At 64.1% G+C, this 24630-nt stretch overlaps 2 protein-coding genes across 5 annotated transcripts; one reads left to right on the plus strand and one right to left on the minus strand.

Annotated features, from left to right (window-relative positions):
- The first annotated feature begins 193 nt into the window (after positions 1-193).
- GOSR2 (golgi SNAP receptor complex member 2) lies at positions 194-24038 on the plus strand. Of its 4 annotated transcripts, none has more exons than XM_064174471.1 (6): positions 194-252; positions 4832-4896; positions 10727-10835; positions 14546-14678; positions 19220-19360; positions 21467-24038. In XM_064174471.1, exons 1-6 carry the CDS (start codon positions 224-226, stop codon positions 21626-21628), a joined length of 639 nt encoding a protein of 212 aa, XP_064030541.1. In that variant the 5' UTR covers positions 194-223; the 3' UTR covers positions 21629-24038. The 4 variants fall into 4 exon arrangements, with proteins under 4 accessions (XP_064030541.1, XP_064030544.1, XP_064030543.1 ...); XM_064174473.1 differs by lacking the exon at positions 194-252 and adding an exon at positions 781-803; XM_064174472.1 differs by lacking the exon at positions 194-252 and adding an exon at positions 1711-1736.
- LOC135191947 (uncharacterized) lies at positions 11441-13809 on the minus strand. The gene is made up of 4 exons (XM_064174678.1): positions 13774-13809; positions 13521-13568; positions 12995-13278; positions 11441-11510 (listed from the first exon to the last, which is right to left on the minus strand). Exons 1-4 carry the CDS (start codon positions 13807-13809, stop codon positions 11441-11443), a joined length of 438 nt encoding a protein of 145 aa, XP_064030748.1.
- Positions 24039-24630: the final 592 nt, after the last annotated feature.

Below are 24630 nucleotides of genomic sequence, written 5' to 3' on the forward strand. Positions count from 1 at the left end.
CTCCCTGGCGGCCGCTGGCGGCGCTGCTGCAGCTCCCCCTGGCGGCCGCTGGCGGCGCTGCTGCAGCTCTCCCTGGCGGCCGCTGGCGGCGCTGCTGCAGCTCCCCCTGGCGGCCGCTGGCGGCGCTGCGGGAGCGGGGCCTGGCCGCGGCCGGCGGAAGCGGAAGGAGCTGCGGGCGGCGGCGGCGGAGCGGAGCGGGGCCGGGGCCGGGCCGGGCCGGGGCATGGAGGCGCTGTACCAGCAGACCAACCGGTGCGCGGCGGCGGGCGGCGGGCGGCGGGCCGGGGCGGGGCGGGTCGGCACCGCGGCCACGCCGGGACTCGGGACCGGGGCCGGGGCGGGCAGCCCGCGGGGCGCGGGGGGCGGCCGAGGGCGGACACCGCCTGCGGCCCAGAGGCCTCTCGGCGCCCGGTGAAGGCTTTGGCACCTCCTCAGAGGCTGCCGCGGAGCGTGGCCGTGGGGAGCGGTGCGGAGCGCGGGGAGCAGGGGCCGGGCCGGGGCTGGCAGCGGCGCCAGTCGCTGTCGGCCACGTCAGAGCGAGAGCAGCGCAGGCTGTGGGGGGGGCTCGGGGCCAGGCCTCGGCTCGGGCTGCGGACGTGCCCCGGGCCGCAGCGGGGCGGCAGCGCTCCTGAGCCCTCCGGACCCTGTGAGCCCCTCGGGAAGTGTCTCCTGACCTCTGCTTTCCAGGCAGCGCCGATCCGGAGGGAGAAGTGTGCAGGAGTTGCGAGTCAAAGCTAAACGATTCTCGCAGCTCTGATTTATAAGCAGAAACTTGTGGGAAGGAGGCCAAGAGGCAGCGCAGAGTGGGCACATTTCTCTGGCCAGGGAGCTCTGCTGAGGGAGGCAGTGAGGGAGCTGGGGGGGTGCAGCCTGCAGCAGAGGAGGCTCAGGGCAGAGCTCATTGCTGCCTGCAGCTGCCTGCAGGGAGGCTGTAGCCAGGTGGGGTTGGGCTCTGCTGCCAGGCAGCCAGGGACAGAAGTAGGGGACACAGCCTGAAGCTGTGCCAGGGCAGGTCTAGGCTGGATGTGAGGAGGAAGTTCCTGGCAGAGAGAGTGATTGGCACTGGGATGGGCTGCCCAGGGAGGTGGTGCAGTGCCCAGCCCTGGAGGCTGCATGAGGCCCTTGGTGCCAGGGGTCAGTGAATCAGAAGCTGTTAGGTGAGAGGTTGGACTCGGTGATCTCAAAGGGCTTTTCCAGCCGGGTTCATGCTGTGATGCTGTGATTCAGGAGACGATTACTGGGTGCTGAGAGTGGCCCTGAAGCTGCTGCTGGTCTGTGGCAGTGACTGGCAGTGAGGAGAGGAAGGAGCTTTGTTTGCCTCCCATTTCCACGTTGCCTCACTCTGTGACCGTAGAATGGTTGGCAGAGTCCTGTGAGGGTCCTGCAGCCCCTCCCTGGCATGTGTCTCACCAGGGCAGGCTGCTCGCAGTCCTGTCCGACCTCACCCGGAACCTTCCTGGGTGGGGATCTGCCTCCTCCCTGGGGCTGCAGTGCCTGAGCCGTGCTGCTGCTGAGCTTTGTTGTCGCTCTGGGGGCACTCTGCTGGTTTAAATAATCTCCCAGCCCTCCTGCTCCTCCTGCAGCAGCTGTTCTGAGCCAGCTGCACCTGCTAAGGCCTGGCTGCTGCACCTGGGCTCCCTCCGAGCCGCCTCAAAGCAGGGTGAGCCTCGGGCTGCCTGCGGCCCCCTGGGGGAACAACCTGAAAGCAGAGCTGCAGAACAAGTCTGGGCTGCAAGGTGCTGCACTCTGAGTCGGCCCTGGGGGGAGTTCCGAGGGCTGTGCTGCTGAGGACATCTCAGGAGCCCCTGAGCAGCACAGAGCTGAGCCTGGGAGCAGAACATCTCCTGACTGGAAACTGAAACTGTGACAGCAGGGACAGGGAGGGGATTCTGCCCCTCTGCTCTGCTGAGACCCCCCTGCAGTGCTGGGCAGCTCTGGAGTGCTCAGCACAGGCAGGGAGCTGCTGCAGCAGGGCCAGAGGAGGCCACAGCAGTGCTGGCAGGGCTGGCAGGGCTCTGCTGTGAGGCCAGGCTGGGAGAGTTGGGCTTGGGCAGGCTGGAGGAGAGAAGGCTGCAGGGAGACCTTGTGGTGGCCTTGGAGTGCTGGAAGGGCCCAGCAGAGAGCTGGGGACAGAGCTGTGAGCAGGAGCTGCTGGGCCAGGCCCAGGGGGGATGGTTGGAAGGTGAGAGAGGAGCTTGAGAGTGGAGAGAAGGGAGAAATGTTTGGCAGTGAGGGTGGGGAGAGCCTGTGCCAGGCTGCCCAGAGAGCTGGGAGCTGCCCATGGCTGGCAGCAGTGCAGGGGAGGCTGTGTGGGGCTGTGAGCAGCCTGCCCTGGGTGGGAGGTCCCTGCTGGCTGCAGGGTGGCTCTGGATCAGCTCTGGGGGTCCCTTCCCACCCAAACCAGTCTGATTGTCTCTCACATCTCACAAGCTGGTTGCAGAGGTCTGGGTTTGTGCTGTGGCCATCGAGTGGTGCCCACAGCAGGCAGGGAGGCAGCAGTGGGGAGCAGGGGCAGTGCTGGGGGCAGGTCAGGATCCCTTTGCATTGGTTGGAGCACAGCCCCTGCTGGCTTGGCCCCTACTGGCAGTCTGCCCCCAGGTGCTTGCTGCCCCCAGGTGTGGGCACAGCTCCACCTGTGCCATGAGTGCTGAGCAGGTTCAGCACTGCCTGGCTGCAGAGCTGCAGCAAGGGGAGTGAGAAATGGGCCAAGCTGCCCTGCCTCTGTGCACTGCTGTCCCCTCCTGCCAGCAATGGGAGGCTTGAGGCCTTCTGGAGGCTTTTAGTTTGCTCTCCTCTGCTGCCTGTCATAGAAGCACCTGGGCTGGAAGAGACCTCCAGAGCTCATCCAGCCCAACCCCTGCACACAGCAGAAGCATCTGCACTAGGTCAGGCTGCCCACACAGGAGCACAGAATCCTGCTGAGCCTCACCCTGAATGTCTCCAGGGATGAGGTCTCAACTACCTCTCTGGGCAACCTGTAGAGAGTTCCAGCAGCTTCCTGGTGCAGAACCTGCACCTCACATCCAGTCTCAATCTGCTCTGCCTCTTGCCCTGTCCCTGCAGGCCTTTAGGGCCTCTGCAGCCTGCTTGGAGCCCCTCAGGCACTGTCAGGCAGCGCTAAGGTCCCCAGAGCCTCTTCCCCAGGCTGCATCCTCAGCTCCCCACACCAGCTCCTCCTCTGCAGTTTTAGGATTTTAGCTTCCTGTGGAGCCTGTGTGCAAGTCACCTGCCATGGGGGTGACTGGAGGTCCTCTGGGGGACCATTCCTCCTCCCTGGGCTAGTTCTGCTCCAGGCCATCCCCTGCTGGCATCTGCAGCCCCAGTGGGAGCTGTTTCCTGTGTCCTGCCTTTGCTGTGTTGTCCTCTGAGCCTTTGCCAGTTCTTCTCTTTCCTTTGGGAGAAGGGAGGGACAAGGAGCTGGGTGAGGAGATTGAGGCACCCCCAGGGAGGCTGCAGGTGGCACCAAGCTGGGGGCAGTGGTGATCTGCTGCAGGGCAGGAGGCTCTGCAGAGGGCCCTGGGCAGGCTGGAGCCAGGGGCTGAGGCCAAGGGGATGAGGTTCAGCAAGGCCAAGGGCTGGGTCCTGCACTTGGCTCACAGCAAGCCCAGGAAGGCTCCAGGCTGGGGTAGAGTGGCTGAAAGTGGCCAGCAGAAAGGCCCTGGGGGTGCTGGTGGACAGCAGCTGGAGATGAGCCAGGAGGTGCCCAGGTGGGCAAGGAGGGCACCAGCAGCCTGGCCTGGGTCAGCAGTGGAGTGGGCAGCAGGAGCAGGGCAGGGATTGTGCCCCTGGGCTGGGCACTGGGGAGGCCACAGCTGGATGCTGGGTGCAGGTTTGGGCTCCTCACTGCCAGAAGGACATTGAGAGGCTGCAGCAGAGCCAGAGAAGGGCAAGGAAGGTGGGGAAGGGTCTGGAGAAGAGAGCTGGGGAGGAGCAGCTGAGGGAGCTGGGGGGGTGCAGTGTGGGGAGGAGGAGGCTGAGGGAGACCTCATTGCTCTCTGCAGCTCCCTGAGAGGAGGCTGCAGCCAGGGGGGGTTGGGCTCTGCTGCCTGGGGTCAGGAGATAGGAGAGGAAATGTCCTGAGGCTGTGCCAGGGGAGGGGGAGGTTGGAGAGGAGGAAAATGTCTTTGGTGCCAGAGTGGTGAGGGCCTGGCAGAGGCTGCCCAGGGAGGTGGTGCAGTGCCCATGGCTGGAGGTGTTCCAGAAAGCTGTGGCCATGGCACTTGGTGCCAGGGTTTGGTGCCCATGGTGGGGCTGGGTTGGTGTTGGACTGGCTGAGCCTGGAGGCCTTTTCCAGCCCAAACACTGCTGCGTGTCTGTGGCAGACCCTGTTGGTGCTGCAGCTGGGCAGTGCCCACCTGTGCAGGGGTTCAGCACTGGGGGGGTTGTTCAGCTCTGCTGCCTCAGGGCTCTGCACAGGGCTGGGAAGGTCTCATCTGAACCAACTCTTCCCTCAGGCAGATCTCTGCTGGGAAGGGACTCTGGGATCTGCTCTGCATGGCTTGGGCAGAGCTTCAGCTGGGAGAGTGGCACAGGGAGAGCCCAGCTGAGGCTGTCCCCAGGGCAGGGAGCTGGGAGTGCCCTGCTGCTGTCTGAAGAGGCAGCAAAAAGCTTTTTCCCCTGAGTTTGTAACCCCAAAGTGCCTGAAGCAGATTTGACTGCTGAAGGGCAGGGGAGAGTGTGTTCAGTCCTGGCCTCTGCACTCAGGGGCATGTTGCTGGACTCTGGTCTGTTCTAGAAAGTCCTTTGCAGGAGCAGAGCAGCTGCAGGTGAGCTGTGGGGCAGTGCTTTGGGCTGAAGCTGGTCCCTGACCTCTGCTCCTTGTCTTTGGCAGGCAGCTCCACGAGGTGCAGTCGTACATGGGGCGCCTGGAGACGTCCGACAAGGCCTCGGTGCACTGTGAGTAGCTGCCTGGGGGCTGGAGTCAGCATCAGTCACTGCAGCAGCTGACCAGTGAGGACCTGGGGGGTGCTGGGTGCAGAGCTGGCCCTGAGCTGGCACCGAGCACTGCCAGCCCTGCCCCAGCCCTGCCCTGGGCCGATCCCCAGCAGGGTGGGCAGCAGGGGCAGGGAGAGGATTCTCCAGAGGCTCTCCCAGAGGCTGAGGCAGCTCTGGAGGGCCCAGCACAGACAGGGACCTGCTGCAGCAGGACCAGGGGAGGCCACAGCAAGGTTGGAAGGGCTCTGCTGTGAGGCCAGGCCAAGCGAGTTGGGCTTGGGCAGGCTGGAGGAGAGAAGCCTGCAGAGAGAGCTCAGGGCAGCCTTGCAGTGTCTGAAGGGGCTGCAGGAGAGCTGGGGAGGGACTTGTGACAAGAGCTGGGAGTGGCAGGGTGAGGGACAGTGGCTTTGAGCTGGGAGAGGGGAGAGTGAGAGACCCTGGCACAGGTTGCCCAGGGAGGTTGTGGAGCACAGAAGATCTTTGATCACATTGGGTGCTTTTGTGCTCCACAACCTCCCTGAAGGTGTTCAGTCCCAGGCTGGATGAGGCCCTTGAGCACCCTTGGGCCAGTGGCAGCTGTCCCTGGCACTGGCTGCTCTTGAGGGTCCCTTCCAGCCCAACCCATCCCATGGAATTTGGCTCTGCAGTCACTGGTAGCTGTGGGGCCAGCACCAAGGAGCTGCTACCTGTGAGCCTCCAGGCAGGAGCTGTGCAGGAGAGAGCAGAGAAGGCAGAATAAGGTTTTGCCTGAGCTCATCTTCCTGCTGTGCTTCTGCCATGGACAAGCAAAGCTTCCTGTGGCTGCTGCTGCAGTGGCCTGGCTTGGGCCTGCCAGGGGTTCTTGCTGCTGGGAGCCTTTGGACCTCAGCTCAGGATGTCCTGTGGAGATCTTCAGCGTGAGCAGGTTGAGTCCTCCCCACTGAAGCATCCCCAGGGGTACAATGAGCAGTGTGGACAGAGCTGCAGGTTCAGAGCATCCCCTGGAGGGGCTCAGAGAATCCCCTGGAGGGGCTCAGAGACTCACAGAATGGCTCAGGCTGGAAAGGGACCTCAGAGCTCCTCTGCTCCAGCCTCCTGCCATGGGCAGGGACAGCTCCCACCAGCCCAGCTTGCTCCAGGCCTCATCCAGCCTGGTGCTGAACACTTCCAGGGAGGTTGTGGAGCACAGAAGCACCCAATGTGATTGAAGATCAAAGATCTTGTGTGCTCCACAACCACCCTGGGAAACCTGTGCCAGTGCTCCACAGCCTCCCTGGGCAGCCTGTGCCAGGCTCTCACCACCCTCACACTGCAGAGCTTCCTCCTCAGCTCCACTCTCAGCCTGCACTGCCTCAGCTCCAAACCATTCCCCTGGGCCTGGCTCAGACCCCCTCAGCCAAAGTCTCTCTGCAGCCTCCCTGCAGGCTCCCTCCAGGCACTGGGAGCAGCTCTGAGGTCTGAGGTCCCCCTGGAGCCTTCTCCTCCCCCAGCTCCCTCAGCCTGTGCCCACAGCAGAGCTGCTCCAGCCCCTGGAGCATCTCTGGTCTCCTCTGGCCTCACTCTCTGAGTCCTTCTGCTGGGGCCAGCAGAGCTGGAGGCAGGACTGGAGCTGAGGTCTGAGCAGTGCCAAGGGGCAGGATCCCCTTTGTTGGAAGCTCAGAGTGTGGAGGAATTGTGGCTGTGTCTGTCCTGACTCTGCTCCCCCAGCACCCCCTTGGCAGTCTGCCCCAAAAGGTGCCCAGCCCAGGGTCTGGGCTGCTGCTGAGCTGCTGCCAGCAGCTGAGCTTCCATCTGCACCTGAGGAGGGCACAGAGCAGGCAGGCCTGAGGGTGCCTGAGAGAGCCTGGCCTGTGCCCTGTGCCCCCCTGCTCCTGGCAGGGCTGCCATAAAGCACTGTGGCAGGACCCTTGACCCCTCAGCTGACAAATGGATTTTGGACCCACAGTGGAGCCTTGGTTGCTGCCTCGTGATGGTTTGGGGGTTACCCCGCCCCCCCACACTTTGTATTTGCCCCAGCTAACTCAGACGGACCCTGGGAATATAGATGAAGCAATTTATTTACAGCTAGCAGAATTTACAAGCAGCTATTTACAATATATACAGTTATATACAATTATATACAGTTATATACAAAGGATAAACAATACAAAAGCACAACTCCCCTCCCAGAAACCTGAGTCCCCAGGAGGGGCTCTCAAACCACCCCAACACCTCCCCCGGCCCTCTCAACCTTACCCCAGTTCTCAGGAAGAAAAGAGATGCAGCCAAGAGGTTAGGGAGCAAGGTTAGTAGGAGCAGGGTTAATGAGATGTGACCAGGTCTAAGGCCAAAGCAAGAGTGAGAGACCAAATGGAGAATGTTTTCTTCTTCTTCCCAGAGTTCTCAGCGTGACTGTGAGAGAAGTAGACACAATTGTTTTTCATTTCACTGCCTGTTATCTAGTTCTGTTACCAAAACATTCCAGCTTGCTTCAAACTAGCACACCTCAGTAGCTGCTGATGGCCCTGGGGCACTGACAGGGTGGGGCATGTGCCCTGACTTCTGCCATCCTGGAAGTGTCTGTGGCAGGACCTCGCTGCAGAGAGGGCTGTGGTGACCTTCCTGTCCCAAAACGGGCACTTGGCTGCTGCTGCTCTCTCTCCCTGGTGGCTGTGCCAGCTGCCAGTGCAGTGCCAGCTTCCCCAGCTGCTGGCCACTGGGTGGCGTTTTGGAAGCTCTGGGTGTGGAGTCACACAAGTGTTTGGGCTGGAAGAGGCTCTGAGGTCACCATGGGCACCAAACCCTGGCACCAAGTGCCATGGCCACAGCTTTCTGGAACACCTCCAGCCATGGGCACTGCACCACCTCCCTGGGCAGCCTCTGCCAGGCCCTCACCACTCTGGCACCAAAGACATTTTCCTCCTCTCCAACCTCCCCCTCCCCTGGCACAGCCTCAGGACATTTCCTCTCCTATCCCCTGACCCCAAGCAGCAGAGCCCAACCCCCCCTGGCTGCAGCCTCCTCTCAGGGAGCTGCAGAGAGCAATGAGGTCTCCCTCAGCCTCCTCCTCCCCACACTGCACCCCCCCAGCTCCCTCAGCTGCTCCTCCCCAGCTCTCTTCTCCAGACCCTTCCCCACCTTCCTTGCCCTTCTCTGGCCCTGCTGCAGCCTCTCAATGTCCTTCTGGCAGTGAGGAGCCCAAACCTGCACCCAGCATCCAGCTGTGGCCTCCCCAGTGCCCAGCCCAGGGGCACAATCCCTGCCCTGCTCCTGCTGCCCACTCCACTGCTGACCCAGGCCAGGCTGCTGGTGCCCTCCTTGCCCACCTGGGCACCTCCTGGCTCATCTCCAGCTGCTGTTCACCAGCACCCCCAGGGCCTTTCTGCTGGCCACTTTCAGCCACTCTGCCCCAGCCTGGAGCCTTCCTGGGCTTGCTGTGAGCCAAGTGCAGGACCCAGCCCTTGGCCTTGCTGAACCTCCTCCCATTGGCCTCAGCCCCTGGCTCCAGCCTGCCCAGGGCCCTCTGCAGAGCCTCCTGCCCTGCAGCAGATCACCACTGCCCCCAGCTTGGTGCCACCTGCAGCCTCCCTGGGGGTGCCTCAATCTCCTCACCCAGCTCATGGCTGCAGACACTGAACAGAGCTGCCCCCAGCACTGAGCCCAGGAACACCTCCTGTGCCCTGCCACCAGCTGGGCTCAGCTCCACTGCCCAGCACTCTGGTGCCAGCCACCAGCCAGTTCCTGTCCCAGGGCAGCCTCCCCCACCCCAGGCTCTGCAGCAGGATGCTGTGCAGGGTCAGGGTCAGTGTGTGTCAGTCCATGGCTGGCTGAGCAGGGCTGGGAGCCAGGACATCAACCTCTGCCCTTAGCTTTCCTCCTCCAGTTCTGGGTACATCCCAGCATCATGTGGGGTGCCAGGGCTGTGGGTGTGACTGGGAGCTGTGCTCTCCTGCCTGCTTTTCTGCCAGCTTCAGCTGTCCTTGGTGGAGCTCAGATGGGTGAGGACAAATGGATTGATCTGTGAAGTTGCTCTTTGCCTGTGTGAGGGCAGAGGGCAGGGAGCAGAAGTTGGTTGTGCTGCCTGCTCCTGGGGTTCTCCCAGAGCCCTTTCTTGGGAAGCCTGAGTGGCAGTGCAGGAGTCAGAGCTGGAGGATCCCAGAACCAGAGGGTGTTAGGGGCTGGAAGGCTGCTTGGAGGTTCCCCCAGTCCATCCCCATGCCAGGGCAGGGTCCCCAAGAGCTCACACTGCTCTCAGCCTCCTCAGCCTGAGGTGGGACCTGAGCTGGGGGGGCTGCAGGCCTTGGGGTTCCTTTCCAGTGGCTGTGCCCAGCAGCCTGGGTCTGTCCCTGTGGCTGCACAGCCACCCTGTGGTCCCTGGGGCAGTGGTCCCTGGGCTCTGCTTTCCCCCCGTAGGGGCTTCAGCTCTCTTCTGGCCACATCTTTCCTGAGCTCCTTGCCCCCTGCTGTCTGCTCTGAAGCCCAGGGCCCAGGCCCAGCCAACCTCCCCTCCTGCAGGCCCGGAAGGGTTTGGGCCAGCAGGGATCTGGAGGGTCCAGTGCCAACCCCTCTGCCATGGGCACAGCTCCTGCTGGACTCGATTGCCCAAGCTGCCACCCAGCCTGGCCCTGCGCAGCTGCAGGGCTGGAGGTGCCAGCTCAGGCTGGCTGTGCCAGAGGCCTGAGTCCCTTCCTGGCTCCGGCTTGGGTGAGCCAACCCTGCAGGGGGCAGCGTGGGAGCTGCAGGCCCTGGCGGTGGAGCCGGAGGGAGCCAGAGCCAGAGCCTGGCCTGGCTGCTGCTGGGAGGAAGGCGAGGCAGGACCCTCGGCTCCTGCGCCCCAGGAGTGGCCTTCCCTGCCCGCACTGCCTCAGGGAGGCTTTGGCCAGGCAGGATTTGCCTCTCGGGGCTCTTACGGCGGATTGGAGGAGGTTGAGTTCTGCCTCTGCTCAGGCTGCAGCAGCTGCACTGCCCCTGCTCAGAGGAGGCTCAGCTGCACTGCCCTGCTCAGAGGAGGCTCAGCTGCACTGCCCTGCTCAGAGGAGGCTCAGCTGCACTGCCCTGCTCAGAGGAGGCTCAGTTGCACTGCCCTGCTCAGAGGAGGCTCAGCTGCAGTGCCCTGCTCAGAGGAGGCTCAGCTGCACTGCCCTGCTCAGAGGAGGCTCAGCTGCACTGCCCTGCTCAGAGGAGGCTCAGCTGCACTGCCCTGCTCAGAGGAGGCTCAGCTGCAGTGCCCTGCTCAGAGGAGGCTCAGCTGCAGTGCCCTGCTCAGAGGAGGCTCAGCTGCACTGCCCTGCTCAGAGGAGGCTCAGCTGCACTGCCCTGCTCAGAGGAGGCTCAGCTGCACTGCCCCTGCTCAGAGGAGGCTCAGCTGCACTGCCCTGCTCAGAGGAGGCTCAGCTGCACTGCCCCTGCTCAGAGGAGGCTCAGCTGCACTGCCCTGCTCAGAGGAGGCTCAGCTGCACTGCCCCTGCTCAGAGGAGGCTCAGCTGCACTGCCCTGCTCAGAGGAGGCTCAGTTGCACTGCCCCTGCTCAGAGGAGGCTCAGCTGCACTGCCCTGCTCAGAGGAGGCTCAGCTGCACTGCCCTGCTCAGAGGAGGCTCAGCTGCACTGCCCCTGCTCAGAGGAGGCTCAGCTGCACTGCCCTGCTCAGAGGAGGCTCAGCTGCACTGCCCTGCTCAGAGGAGGCTCAGCTGCACTGCCCCTGCTCAGAGGAGGCTCAGCTGCACTGCCCCTGCTCAGAGGAGGCTCAGCTGCACTGCCCTGCTCAGAGGAGGCTCAGTTGCACTGCCCCTGCTCAGAGGAGGCTCAGCTGCACTGCTCTCCCTTCTCTTGCAGCAGTGGAAAACGAGATCCAGGCCAGGATCGATGACATCTGCGGCAGCCTGCAGCGCCTGGAGGTCCTCTGCAGCAAGGAGCCCCCAAGCCGGCGCCAGAATGCCAAGCTGTGAGTGCTGCCCTGTGCCCAGTGCCCAGCCACAGGTGCTGCCCTGTGCCCAGCTGTGAGTGCTGCCCTGTGCCCAGTGCCCAGCCGTGAGTGCTGCCCTGTGCCCACTGCCCAGCCGCAGGTGCTGCCCTGTGCCCAGCTGTGAGTGCTGCCCTGTGCCCAGCTGTGAGAGCTGCCCTGTGCCCAGCTGTGAGTGCTGCTCACACCAGGGCAGGCTGCTCTGTGGCACCGTTGCCATGAGGCTTACTGAAGCTCTTTGCCTTCAGAGCTGAGGAAAACCTTCATGCTGTGCATAACTGAACCTCTGCTCTGCAGCAGCGAGACTGAGGCCGTGGCAAAGCCACTCCCTGCAGCCGGGCACGGGCTGGTGGTGGTGCTGGGCTCCAGGCTGAGCTCAGGGATGGGCAGAATGTGGCACATGAAGGCTTGCAGAGGTTGCTGCTCTCTTTAACAGCACTCGGGGAGGGCAGCAGCAGCATCCCCTCAGCTGGTGGCGTTTTCTTGGCACCGTTTTGCTGGAGCAGGAGGGGGGAGCAGGAGGGGGGAGCAGGAGGGGGGAGCAGGAGGGGGGAGCAGGAGGGGGGAGCAGGAGGGGGGAGCAGAGCTCAGCACTCGCAGGGCGGAGCTGGGATCCATTCTGTGGCTCTGCTGTCATCGTTTAGTCCCCAGAGGCCTCTGCAGGCACCGGGGGCAGAGGTAAGCATCAGGAGCAGGTTCTGCACGGGCAGGGTGGTGAAGCACTGCCGCAGGCTGCCCGGGGAGGGTGCTTGAGACCTCACCCCTGGAGACATTGAAGGCCAAATTGAACAGCCTGTGGGAGCAGGAGGTGTCACTGTGGGGGGGGTTGGACAGGATGACCTTGGAGGCTTCTGGGCTCTTGTTACAGTCACCAAACGTTCGTCAGGGGCAGTGCAGCTCTGGAGTTTGTTTTAGCCCAGAGGAGAGGTCTCCTGCACTGCCTCAGTGCCTGCTGAGCTGCTTCTAATGAGCACTGAACCCCAGAGCAGGCTGATGGTGAGGCAGGGAACCATGGAATGGGTTGGTTGGGAAGGGACCCCCAGAGCTGATCCAGTGCCACTCTGCAGCCAGCAAGGACCTCCCACCCAGGGCAGGCTGCTCACAGCCCCACACAGCCTCCCCTGCACTGCTGCCAGCCATGGGCAGCTCCCAGCTCTCTGGGCAGCCTGGCACAGGCTCTCCCCACCCTCACTGCCAAACATTTCTCCCTTCTCTCCACTCTCAAGCTCCTCTCTCACCTTCCAACCATCCCCCCTTGGCCTGGCCCAGCAGCTCCTGCTCACAGCTCTGTGCCCAGCTCTCTGCTGGGCCCTTCAAGCACTCCAAGGCCACCACAAGGTCTCCCTGCAGCCTTCTCTCCTCCAGCCTGCCCAAGCCCAATTCTCCCAGCCTGGCCTCACAGCAGAGCCCTGCCAGCCCTGCCAGCACTGCTGTGGCTGCCCCCAGCTTCCCCAGCACTGCCTTGGAGCGCTGCAGCTGGCAGCTCGGAGCTCCCAGGGGGTGCTGGAAACAAGAGGCTGCCTTCGGCCCAGCCTCCCGAGGGGACTCCTGCTGGGCTGGGCCAGATGGGCTGGGATGGGCTGGGCTGGGCTGGGCTGAGCTGGGCTGGGCTGGGCTGAGCTGAGCTGGGCTGAGATGGGCTGGGCCGGGCTGAGCTGGGCTGAGCTGGGCTGAGCTGGGCTGGGCTGGGCTGAGCTGAGCTGGGCTGAGCTGGGCTGGGCTGGGCTGAGCTGGGCTGGGCTGAGCTGGGCTGGGCCGGGCTGAGCTGGGCTGGGCTGGGCTGAGCTGGGCTGAGCTGGGCTGGGCTGGGCTGAGCTGGGCTGGGCTGAGCTGGGCTGGGCCGGGCTGAGCTGGGCTGAGCTGGGCTGGGCCGGGCTGAGCTGGGCTGAGCTGGGCTGGGCTGAGCTGAGCTGGGCTGGGCTGGGCTGAGCTGGGCTGAGCTGGGCTGGGCCGGGCTGAGCTGGGCTGAGCTGGGCTGGGCCGGGCTGAGCTGGGCTGAGCTGGGCTGGGCTGAGCTGAGCTGGGCTGAGCAGGGCTGAGCTGAGCTGGGCTGAGCTGGGCTGGGCTGGGCTGAGCTGGGCTGGGCTGAGCTGGGCTGGGCCGGGCTGAGCTGGGCTGAGCTGGGCTGGGCTGGGCTGAACTGGGCTGGGCTGGGCTGGGCTGAGATGGGCTGGGCCGGGCTGAGCTGGGCTGAGCTGGGCTGAGCTGGGCTGGGCTGAGCTGGGCTGAGCTGGGCTGGGCTGAGCTGGGCTGGGCTGGGCTGAGATGGGCTGGGCCGGGCTGAGCTGGGCTGAGCTGGGCTGAGCTGAGCTGGGCTGAGCTGGGCTGGGCCGGGCTGAGCTGGGCTGGGCTGAGCTGGGCTGGGCCGGGCTGAGCTGGGCTGGGCTGAGCTGGGCTGGGCTGGGCTGAGCTGGGCTGGGCTGAGCTGGGCTGGGCCGGGCTGAGCTGGGCTGAGCTGGGCTGGGCTGGGCTGAACTGGGCTGGGCTGAGCTGGGCCGGGCTGAGCTGGGCTGGGCTGAGCTGGGCTGGGCCGGGCTGAGCTGGGCTGAGCTGAGCTGAGCTGGGCTGGGCCGGGCTGGGCTGAGCTGGGCTGGGCTGGGCTGAGCTAGGCTGGGCTGAGCTGGGCTGAGCTGGGCTGGGCTGAGCTGGGCTGGGCTGGGCTGAGCTGGGCTGGGCTGAGCTGGGCTGGGCTGGGCTGAGCTGGGCTGGGCTGGGCTGGGCTGGGCTGAGCTGGGCTGGGTTGGGCTGGGCTGAGCTGGGTTGGGTTGGGTTGGGCTGAGCTGGGCTGAGCTGAGCTGAGCTGAGCTGGGCTGGGTTGGGCTGAGCTGGGTTGGGCTGAGCTGGGTTGGGCTGAGCTGGGCTGGGCCAGCTGAGGAGTTCTGCCTCACAGTCAGTTGTAAACCTCCAGTTAAAGAGTTGCTGTTTGGGAGAAAAAGGAGGCAGGGAAGATGCACATCGGGGTCGTGGCTCTGGCCTGGCCTTCATCTTCCAGAGGGCAGAACCCATGGGGCAGCAGTGAGCCCTGTGGCCAAGGAGGCCAATGGTGCACTAGGGAGTGTGGCCAGCAGCATGAGGGAGGTTCTCCTGCTCCTCTGCTCTGCCCTAGGGAGGCCTCACCTGGAGTGCTGGGCCCAGTTCTGGGCTCAAGAGGGGCAGGGAACTGCTGGAGAGAGTCCAGGGAAGGCTCTGAGGGAGCTGAAGGGACTTGAACACCTGTGTGGTGAGCAGAGGCTGAGCCCTGGGGCTGGCAGTCTGGGGAGGAGAAGGCTGAGAGGGGACCTGATCAGTGTACAAATATCTGAGGGGTGGGTGCCAGGCTGAAGGTGCCAGGCTGAAGGTGCCAGGCTCTGCTCAGTGGTGCCCAGCGACAGCACAAGGGGCAGAGGGCACAAACTGGAATTCAGGAGGTTCCACCTCAGCATGAGGAGAAACATCTTTGGTGTGAGGGTGCTGGAGCCTGGAGCAGGCTGCCCAGAGAGGTTGTGGAGTCTCCTGCTCTGGAGGGTTTGAAGCCCCACCTGGATGTGGCCCTGGGTGCCCTGCCCTGGCAGGGGCTGGGCTGGATGAGCTCTGGGGGTCCCCCAGCCCCCACCCTTCTGTGGTTCTCTGGGTCTGTGCTGCTCCTCACTGCTCCCAGGGAGTGCTGCCCTGCTCAGGCACTGTCACCACTTGTGCCCCCCCTGTGCCCCCAGCCGTGTGGAGCAGCTCAAGTACGATGTGCAGCACCTGCAGACTGCCCTCAGCAACTTCCAGCACCGGCGCCAGGCGCGGGAGCAGCAGGAGAGGCAGCGCCAGGAGCTGCTGGCCAGGACCTTCACTGCCAACGTAAGCAGCTGCTGCCCTCTGCCCCTCCCCCTGCTCCCCTCCTTCCCCCCTTCCCTTCCCCCCCTTTCCCTTCCTCCCCTCCCTTCCTCTCCCCTCTCCCCTCCCTTCCCCTCTCCCAGCTCTGGGCCTCTCAGCTCAAGGAGCTCAGGGAAGTGCTGCAGAGAGCCCAGCCCAGAGCCAGAGCTGCTGCAGGCAGTGAGCATCTCCTGTGGGGCCAGGCTGAGGAGCTGGGGCTGGCAGCTGGCAGCAGAGCAGCCTCAGGGCTGCCCTCAGAGCTGTGCCAGAGATGTGCAGGGCAGGGTGGGCAGGATGTGCCCAGGGGTGGCCAAGGGCAGCACAAGGGGCACTGGGTGCCTGCTGGGGCAGAGGAGGTGCCAGGGAACAGGAGGGGAAACTGTCCCTGGAGGGTGCTGGAGCCTGGAGCAGGCTGCCAGAGAGGCTGTGGAGCCTCCTGCTCTGGAGCCTTTCCAACCCCCCTGGGTGTGCTGCTGTGTGCCCTGCCCTGGCAGAGCTCTGCAGGGCCCTCCCAGCCCCTGGCATTCTGTGACTCTGTGCAGCTCTCCCACGAGGAGAAGTTTGGCTCGAAGAGGCAGTAGGAAGAGATCCCAGAACCTGCTGCTCCTCTTTTAGATCCACAGCAGATGGGGAAGGGAGGAGGAGGTCAGGGCCCAAGTGTGCACCCCCTTGGCTGTGTCTGAGCTGTCTCAGGGCTCTTAGCTCTGTGGTTTTTAGCTCTGCCTCATCCAGCCTGGTCCTGAACACCTCCAGGGAGGTTGTGATCTTTAATCACATTGGGTGCTTCTGTGCTCCACAACCACCCTGGGAAACCTGTGCCAGGCTCTCCCCACCCTCCTCATCTCCTCCTCCCACCCAATCTCACCAAGCTCAAATGGCAGCTGAGCCTCTGAAGCAGCCAGATCCCCCCTGCAGCATGCAGCATGGCTTGGCAGAGCTCAGTGGGGCTGAGCATTGAGCTTCATCAGCAGACCAGTGTGGCCCTGGGCTTTGGAATCTTCCCTTGGAACACTCTGGAGAAGGCCCCCAGCAGCAAGGCAAAGCTCTGATGCCATCTGATGCCCTGTGGGGATGGGGCTGAGCAAATCATCCTGCAGGCTCCTGCCTGGGAAAAGCAGTCCTGAAGAGCAACTAAATACCTGAAGCAGCACCAGGGAGCTGCACCCAGGGTCTGCTCTGCAGGCTGAGCTGAGGCAGACTCTGGGCTCTGCAGCTGAGCAGCTAAGCTGGGGAAGGGTCTGGAGAAGCCTGGCCTGCCTCTGCTGCCTGCCTCTGCTGCCTGCCTCTGCTGCCTGCCTCTGCTGCCTGCCTCTGCTGCCTGCCTCTGCTGCCTGCCTCTGCTGTGTTGTCCTGTGAGCCTTTGCCAGTTCTTTCTATTGGGAGAAGGGAGAGACAAGGAGCTGGGTGAGGAGATTGAGGCACCCCCAGGGAGGCTGCAGGTGGCACCAAGCTGGGGGCAGTGGTGATCTGCTGCAGGGCAGGAGGCTCTGCAGAGGGCCCTGGGCAGGCTGGAGCCAGGGGCTGAGGCCAATGGGAGGAGGTTCAGCAAGGCCAAGGGCTGGGTCCTGCACTTGGCTCACAGCAAGCCCAGGAAGGCTCCAGGCTGGGGCAGAGTGGCTGAAAGTGGCCAGCAGAAAGGCCCTGGGGGTGCTGGTGAACAGCAGCTGGAGATGAGCCAGGAGGTGCCCAGGTGGGCAAGGAGGGCACCAGCAGCCTGGCCTGGGTCAGCAGTGGAGTGGGCAGCAGGAGCAGGGCAGGGATTGTGCCCCTGGGCTGGGCACTGGGGAGGCCACAGCTGGATGCTGGGTGCAGGTTTGGGCTCCTCACTGCCAGAAGGACATTGAGAGGCTGCAGCAGGGCCAGAGGAGGGCAAGGAAGGTGAGGAAGGGTCTGGAGAAGAGAGCTGGGGAGGAGCAGCTGAGGGAGCTGGGGGGGTGCAGTGTGGGGAGGAGGAGGCTGAGGGAGACCTCATTGCTCTCTGCAGCTCCCTGAGAGGAGGCTGCAGCCAGGGGGGGTTGGGCTCTGCTGCCTGGGGTCAGGAGATAGGAGAGGAAATGTCCTGAGGTTGTGCCAGGGGAGGGGGAGGTTGGAGAGGAGGAAAATGTCTTTGGTGCCAGAGTGGTGAGGGCCTGGCAGAGGCTGCCCAGGGAGGTGGTGCAGTGCCCATGGCTGGAGGTGTTCCAGAAAGCTGTGGCCATGGCACTGGGGCCAGGGTTTGGTGCCCATGGTGGGGCTGGGTTGGTGTTGGACTGGCTGAGCCTGGAGGCCTTTTCCAGCCCAAACACTGGCTCCGTTTGTGCTCCTCAGCTCCTTCAGGCAGTAGCTGAGCTGCAGCTCACAGCTCTGCTGCCTGCAGTGTGGGCACAGCCCCAGGCACTCCCACTCCAGTCCCTGCCCCTCTCCCGGCCCCATGTTCACTTATCTGCAGTGACCACCTGAGTGCTGGGAGCAGGCTCTCAGGAGCAGGCTCTCAGGAGCAGGCACTCAGGAGGGGCACTCAGGAGCAGGCACTCAGGAGAAGGCACTCAGGAGCAGGCTCTCAGGAGGGGCACTCAGGAGCAGGCACTCAGGAGGGGCACTCAGGAGCAGGCACTCAGGAGGGGCACTCAGGAGGGGCACTCAGGAGCAGGCACTCAGGAGCAGGCATTCAGGAGGGGCACTCAGGAGGGGCACTCAGGAGAAGGCACTCAGGAGGGGCACTCAGGAGGGGCACTCAGGAGCAGGCACTCAGGAGGGGCACTCAGGAGGGGCACTCAGGAGAAGGCACTCAGGAGGGGCACTCAGGAGCAGGCACTCAGGAGGGGCACTCAGGAGGGGCACTCAGGAGCAGGCACTCAGGAGCAGGCATTCAGGAGGGGCACTCAGGAGGGGCACTCAGGAGAAGGCACTCAGGAGGGGCACTCAGGAGGGGCACTCAGGAGCAGGCACTCAGGAGGGGCACTCAGGAGGGGCACTCAGGAGAAGGCACTCAGGAGGGGCACTCAGGAGGGGCACTCAGGAGCAGGCACTCAGGAGGGGCACTCAGGAGCAGGCATTCAGGAGGGGCACTCAGGAGAGGCACTCAGGAGCGGGCACTCAGGAGGGGCACTCAGGAGCAGGCACTCAGGAGGGGCACTCAGGAGGGGCACTCAGGAGGGGCACTCAGGAGCAGGCTGCCAGACACCTTCTGCCCTCGGTGCCAGCTCTGCACCTTGTGGCTGCTGAGGCAGAGCTCCCTGTGCCACCCCTGGCCAGCAGCCAGTGTGGGAGCCAGGAGCTGTCCTCTGGACTCCCAATGGGATTAAACTGGAGGCCTTCTGGGGAGAGAAGTCCTCTGAGCCCTCTGTGCAGTGCAGGTGACAGAGCTGGGCCCAGCTGTGGCAAGGGTCACAGTTTCTGGCTGAGCTAAAGCATCTCTGCAGAGTTCTGGCTGTGGTGCTGAGCCAGGCCTGAGGGGCCTGAGCTGCTGGCTGCAGGCCCTCACTGCTGGCACCTTGCAGCATGTTGGGCATGGCAGGAAGCATCTCCCAACTCCTGTTCTGCAGCCTCTTAGTGCACAGAGCTGTGACCTTGGCCCTGCAGAAGCCTTCCAGCTGCAGGGGGCAGGTGGTTGCTGGGGAAGTCTGCTCTGCTCTGCCTGGCCCTGCCCTGCTCTCCCCTTGCCCTGCTCTCCCCTTGCCCTGCTCTCCCCTTGCCCTGCTCTCCCCTTGCCCTGCTCTCCCCTTGCCCTGTCCTGCTCTCCCCTTGCCCTGCTCTGCCTTGCCCTGCCCTGCTCTGCCTGGCCCTGCCCTGCTCTCCCCTTGCCCTGCTCTCCCCTTGCCCTGCCCTGCTCTCCCCTTGCCCTGCCCTGCTCTCCCCTTGCCCTGCCCTGCTCTCCCCTTGCCCTGCTCTGCCTTGCCCTGCCCTGCTCTGCCTGGCCCTGCCCTGCTCTCCCCTTGCCCTGCTCTGCCTGGCCCTGCCCTGCTCTCCCCTTGCCCTGCTCTGCCTGGCCCTGCCCTGCTCTCCCTTTGCCCTGCCCTGCCTTGCCCTGCCTTGCCCTGCTCTGCCCTGCCTTGCCCTGCCTTGCCCTGCCCTGCTCTGCCCTACCCTGCTCTGCCTTGCCCTGCCCTCCCCTTGCCCTGCCCTGTTCTGCCTTGCCCTGCTCTGCCCTCCCCTTGCCCTCCTCTGCCCTGCTCTCTTCCTGCCCTTCCCTCCTTCAGCTGGAGGAAGACTCTCTGCTGTCTCACTCTGACTTCCAGCCTTTTGTGCTGCCTGCACTTAAGGCCTGATCACAACCACCCCTGGAAGGCTTGGGGCAGAGTGGCTGGGAAGTGCCCAGCAGAGCAAGCCCTGGGGGCACTGGGTGCCAGCAGTGGGGCTGTGCCAGGCTGTGCTGCCTTTGCCTCCCTGCAGGCCTCTGCACTGCCTTTCTCCTCAGCTGCTGATTTCACATTCCCTACCCTGATGGCACCCACAGGCAGCCTGTGGGAAGGTCCCCGGGAGCCCTGCCAGGCTGGTGCCCGCTGGCCCTGCCAGGCTGGTGCCAAGTGGCTGCATCTCACCCACAGGACTCTGCCACCTCCATCCCGATCGACGAGAGCCTGCAGTTCAATGAGTCCCTGCAGAGTGCCCACCGGGGCGTGGACGAGCTGCTGGGCAGTGGCACCAGCATCCTGCAGGGGCTGAGGGACCAGAGAGTCACACTGAAGGTGGGGGCACTGTTTGCTTGCACAGGGCACCCCTGGGTTTGCCCTCTGTGATGCCCAGCGGCTGAGTTGCTGCCAGCTCCCTGCTTCTGGCCCAGGCTGCTGGGAAGGGCCCAACCTCCCACCTGGCATCGTAGGGAACTCTTCAGGCTGCAGAGGAGAAGGCTGAGAGAGACCTGACCAATGTCTGGAAATACCTGAGGGGTGGGTGCCAGGGTGAAGGTGCCAGGGTGAAGGTGCCAGGCTCTGCTCGGTGGTGCCCAGTGACAGCACAAGGAGCAATGGTCACAGACTGGAACCCAGGAGGCTCCACCTGAAGATGAGACAAAACTTCCTTGGTGTGAGGGTGCTGGAGCCTGGAGCAGGCTGCCCAGAGGGGCTGTGCAGCCTCCTTCTCTGCAGAGCTTCTGACCCCCCTGGATGTGTTCTGGGTGCCCCTGCCCTGGCAGGGCTTGCACTGGGTGAGCTCTGCAGGTCCCTTCCACCTCCTACCATTGTGTGATTCTCAGAGCTCTCTGTGGGGCCTGGCAGGCTCCAGCTGGACCACAGCTGCAGGCTGAGTGTCCCTGGGCTGTGCCCTCTGCTCATTCTGGGCTGAGGTGCTAAGGGGTGGGAAGCTGTGGGCAGCTGCAGCCAAACAGCCCCACAGTGGGCACAGTGGGCACAGCTGGGGGGCAGCTGCTGGGGGCTGGGGCAAGGGAAGCTTGGGGCAGGGGTGAGGATGGTTTGGGGCAGGGGTGAGGATGGTTTGGGGCAGGGGTGAGGATGGTTGGGGCAGAGGTGAGGATGGGAGCAGAGGTGAGGATGGTTGGGGACAGAGGTGAAGATGCTTTGGAGCAGGGGTGAGGATGGTTGGGGGCAGAGGTGAGGATGGTTGGGGGCAGGGGTGAGGATGATTGGGGGCAGAGGTGAAGATGGTTGGGGGCAGAGGTGAGATTGATTCGGGGCAGGGGTGAGGCCTGAGACCATCCCTCAGGCCTGATGCAGCCCAGCAGTGCAGCCTGCCCTGAGCACTGCTCTTGGCTGCTCTCTGCTGCTGTCCAACCTGCTCCAAGAGCTTAGAGGGACTCCAGGAGCTGCAGCCCCCAGAGCCTGGGCAGCTTCCTCACTGCTGCCCTCACCCCTAGCTGGGCACAGCTCTTGTGCTCTGGGCTCTGACTCTGCTCTGGTTTGGGGTGGATCTGCCAAAGGATTTAGGCTCCTTTAGCAGCTCAAGGACTCATCCAGCCTGGTCCTGAACACCTCCAGGAAGGTTGTGGAGCTCAGAAGCACTGAATGTGCTCCACAACTTTCCTGGGCAATCTGTGCCAGGGTCTCACTACCTTCACTCTCAGGGCAGGAGTGGAGCTGTGCTTCAGCCAGGGGTTGTTGGTTCTGCAGGGAGGGGAGGAGGAGGCTTTGATTCGAGGTAATGTCTCTTGCTGGGCTCCGGAGGGCTCTGAAGAAGGAAGCAGACAGCAGAAGCCAGGAGAACTTCACTGCTGGCAGGCAGGGTAAAAGCCTTGCTCCTGGAGAGGGAGGGACAGAAAGGGACCCCCAGAGCTGATCCAGTGCCACCCTGCAGCCAGCAGGGACCTCCCACCCAGGGCAGGCTGCTCACAGCCCCACACAGCCTCCCCTGCACTGCTGCCAGCCATGGGCAGCTCCCAGCTCTCTGGGCAGCCTGGCACAGGCTCTCCCCACCCTCACTGCCAAACATTTCTCCCTTCTCTCCACTCTCAAGCTCCTCTCTCACCTTCCAACCACCCCCCCTTGGCCTGGCCCAGCAGCTCCTGCTCACAGCTCTGTGCCCAGCTCTCTGCTGGGCCCTTCCAGCACTCCAAGGCCACCACAAGGTCTCCCTGCAGCCTTCTCTCCTCCAGCCTGCCCAAGCCCAACTCTCCCGGCCTGGCCCCATAATTAGTCTCAGCCAGGAGCGAGTCAGTCTCAATATTCAGCCAGGAGTTAATTGGTCTCAGGCAGGAGTGAAGTGCTCTCAGCTCCCATGTCTCATTGCCACCTCCTCTGCCACTGCAGCAGCTGTTGGCAGTTCTGCCCGGGGCCTGTCCCTGTGGCCCAGCAGGAGCTGGCACACCAGGGCGGTGGTTTCTTTCCTCTCTTTCTGCTCAGGGCACGCAGAGGAAGCTGCTGGATGTGGCCAACATGCTGGGGCTGTCCAACACGGTGATGAGGCTGATCGAGAAGAGAGCCCTGCAGGACAAGTACCTGATGGCCGGGGGCATGCTGCTGACCTGCCTGCTCATGCTGCTCGTCGTGCAGTACCTCACCTGAGCTGCCAGGCTGTGCCCAGGAGCCGCCTGCCGGCAGGAGGGGCTGCCTGGGCACTGCTCTCCTCCTACTGCCACAGAGCTGGGGAGAGCTGCTGGGGGAGCAGAGTTCCGGGGGGGCTGCAGCTGAGTCTCTGCTGCCCTCCCCTCGCTGCCCACAGCACCAGGGCCTGCTGGCATGGGAGCCAGAAGGGGGCCTTGTTGCCCTGCTGTGCTGTCAGCGTCCTTTGGGCAGGCAGGGGCAAGGCCAGAGGCAGAGCAGATGCCCTGAGCCTTCCCTCTGCCAGCTGCAAGGGACCTCTATGGCTGCCATCTGTGCTGGCACCGAGGAGCCACCCTGTGTGTGGGCAGAGAGGGGCAGCAGGTGCAGGGCTGCCAGCTGGAGGCTCTCAAAGGGCTGCTGGGGAAGGGCCTCGAGGCATGGCCACAGCCTCAGCTCCTGCCTGTGCTCCCGCAGTGGTGCCCAGCACCAAGCTGCCTGCCCTGGCCTGGACTTCTCCTCTGAGCTTCTGGCACTTTCCATCCCTGCTGAGTGCCGCAGTGGGGGCACATGAAGCCTGTGCCACCTCCCTGCAGCCTGTGCCAGCTCATCCAGCCTGAGCTGGTTCTGACTCTGTTGTGCTGTGGTTGTGTCCTGAGCTTCTCTGGGGGGCTCTGCTCTGCTGCACCAAAGCTGCAGCTCCTCACTCTGCTCCCACCCGAGGTGGGAATGGGCCCAGGCCGGAGTGGGCTTAGCTGTTCCTCATCCTGGGGTGACAGTGGGACCCTTCCTCTTGAAGGCAGCTGGCAGCCCTGGGCCCGAGGCTGTCCCTGCCCGGGGGGGCTGTGAGTGTCCCTCCTTGCCCTGGGGGCAATCCTCAGAGCGCCTCGCCCCGTGCCCCAGCGGTGACCCCGCATAAAGCTGTGCCCTCAGCCCTGGGTGCCCACAGTGCATGCCCACAGCCCTGCCCAGCCTCCTCTCTCTGTGCCTCTGCTTCCCCTGCAGGTCTACGCTGGGCGCTGGGCTGGAGTGGCCCTGCCAAGCTTTTGCCCCTCCCCCCCCACACTTCAGTCTCCCCTCAGATCCATTCCCATCAGCTGTGCCCAGGGCTGCAGTGGTTCCAGCCCTGGCACAGGGGCCCTGGCATAGAGGTGCCCTGGCAGATGGCCTCGAGCTGGAGTGGTGCTGGGTCTGTGGGCAGCATCAGCTGAGCAGTGCCACATCCTGGCACTGCTGCCCTCAGCTTTGCTCCGAGTCCCCAGGCTGGGCCAGGGCAGGCTGTGCTCGGGAGGAGCAGGTGCGAGGGGCTGCAGCCACAGCCACAGCTCCTCCAGCTCTGTGGCTGCTTTGGTGCTTGGTGCAGGTCCCAGGAGGTGCAGAGCCCAGAGCAGAGCTCACAACTGGAGCAGCTGGCACAGAGCACTCAGCACCATACTGGGAAGCCAGGGCAGGAGCTGGGCCAGCGGTGGCTGCTGCCCATGCCAAGATGAGCCTGGGGGCACTCACTGGAGGAGAGCAGGAGGGTGTTCCCCACGGCCCTCTGGCAGCCCCTGCCCTGCTTCTCACTGCCTTTGATGCTCTTCACCTTCAGCCTGCTGGGGGGGGGGCAGGGAGGCCTTCAGAGCCACTTTGAGCCTGAGGGAGCAGGAATGAGAAGGAGCAGAGGAGGTCTGCAGTGAGGGTCCCCTCTGTGCTGGGGGTGCAGTGGGGGTCCCCCTGTTCCCCTGTTGTCTTTACCCCAAGGTGGCTGCAGCTCATCCCAGCTGCCCAGCCTGGGCAGTATCTCACCCCTGTGCCCTCTGCCATGGTGTCAGGTGGGCACACTGCAGGGGCTCCCTGGCAGGTGGTGTGTTCTGTGAGCTGCTCCCCCGAGGCTGGTTTGGTGCTTGGAGGGCAGTGGGAGGTGCTCAGGGGCTGGGTGGTGGTGCCCTGCTGCAGCAGGGTTTGCCTGGCACCCAGCGGGACTCAGCTGCCTTGTGGTTGTGCCCTGGTTCTGAGGGGCCCCAGGCCTGGCACTGGAGGCCCTGTTTGTGCTTTCAGAGCCCCCCGGGCCTTGCACAGAGCCCTGCCCCTGCTGCCCGCTGAGGCCGAGGGTGGCTGAGCTGTGGGGCCTGCAGGAGCCACTTTGCTGCCTGGGGTTGAGATGCTGCAGCCGCAGGCACGGGGGAGGTGCTGCAGGAGCAGCTGTGCTGGCTGGGACCGCCCTGGGCACCCTCCCTGGCACCGACCTGGGTCTCTGCTGTGGCACAGGATGGAGCTGGCACCCTGCTGGCTTCACACCTGCTGCAGCTTTGTCTGTGCCCTTGGAGCTCTTTGGCTGCTGTCCCACAGGGCACTGCAGTTGGCCCTGCCACGGTACCAGCGTTGATGCCAGGGGGGGCGAGAGGGGGTGGGGCCTGCCCGATGGCAATAAAGATTTTTCCAGCAACCTGAAGTGGTTTTGCTTTCACTAAGGAGGGAGCTGCCCAGATGCTGCCATCCAGGGGCAAAGGCCAGGGCAGAGGAGGCAGAGGCTGGCTCGGCCCAACAAGGAACTACCTGAGCTGAGCTGTGAGGAGGAGGAGGGTGAGAGGAAGCAGAAGCCAGGTCAGGTGCCCCACAGGAGGGCCGTGCTGGAGTCCCTGCCTGCTGCCGCTTGTCCTAACCTGCCAGCAGCTTGTGGTTGGCACCAGCAGCAGGTTGGGGCACGAAGGGACCCCACAATGGCACTTGGCATCACCAATCTGCCAGCCCAGAGCTACCCCAGGGACACTCCTTGTGCCAGCCAACGGGGACAGGGCACCCTTTCCACAGGCTCTCTGAAGGCTCCCAGGGGGCGCAGCCTCCTGGCACAGTGTGGGGGCTTTGGGCTCCCCTGTGGTGGAGGGGAGAAGTGAGTGGTGCGAGAGGATACTGCACAGAAATCTCCTCCAGTATTTGAGCTTTCACCCCCCCGGCCACTGATTCCGATGTGGATCCGCACGGGCATGGGGGACGTTATGGGAATATGTCACCAGTAACTCGTTACCGACTGGCACGGTCAGAGA

This window comes from Pogoniulus pusillus, chromosome 40 (assembly GCF_015220805.1).
Source record: "Pogoniulus pusillus isolate bPogPus1 chromosome 40, bPogPus1.pri, whole genome shotgun sequence".
Classification (NCBI taxonomy): Eukaryota; Metazoa; Chordata; class Aves; order Piciformes; family Lybiidae; genus Pogoniulus; species Pogoniulus pusillus.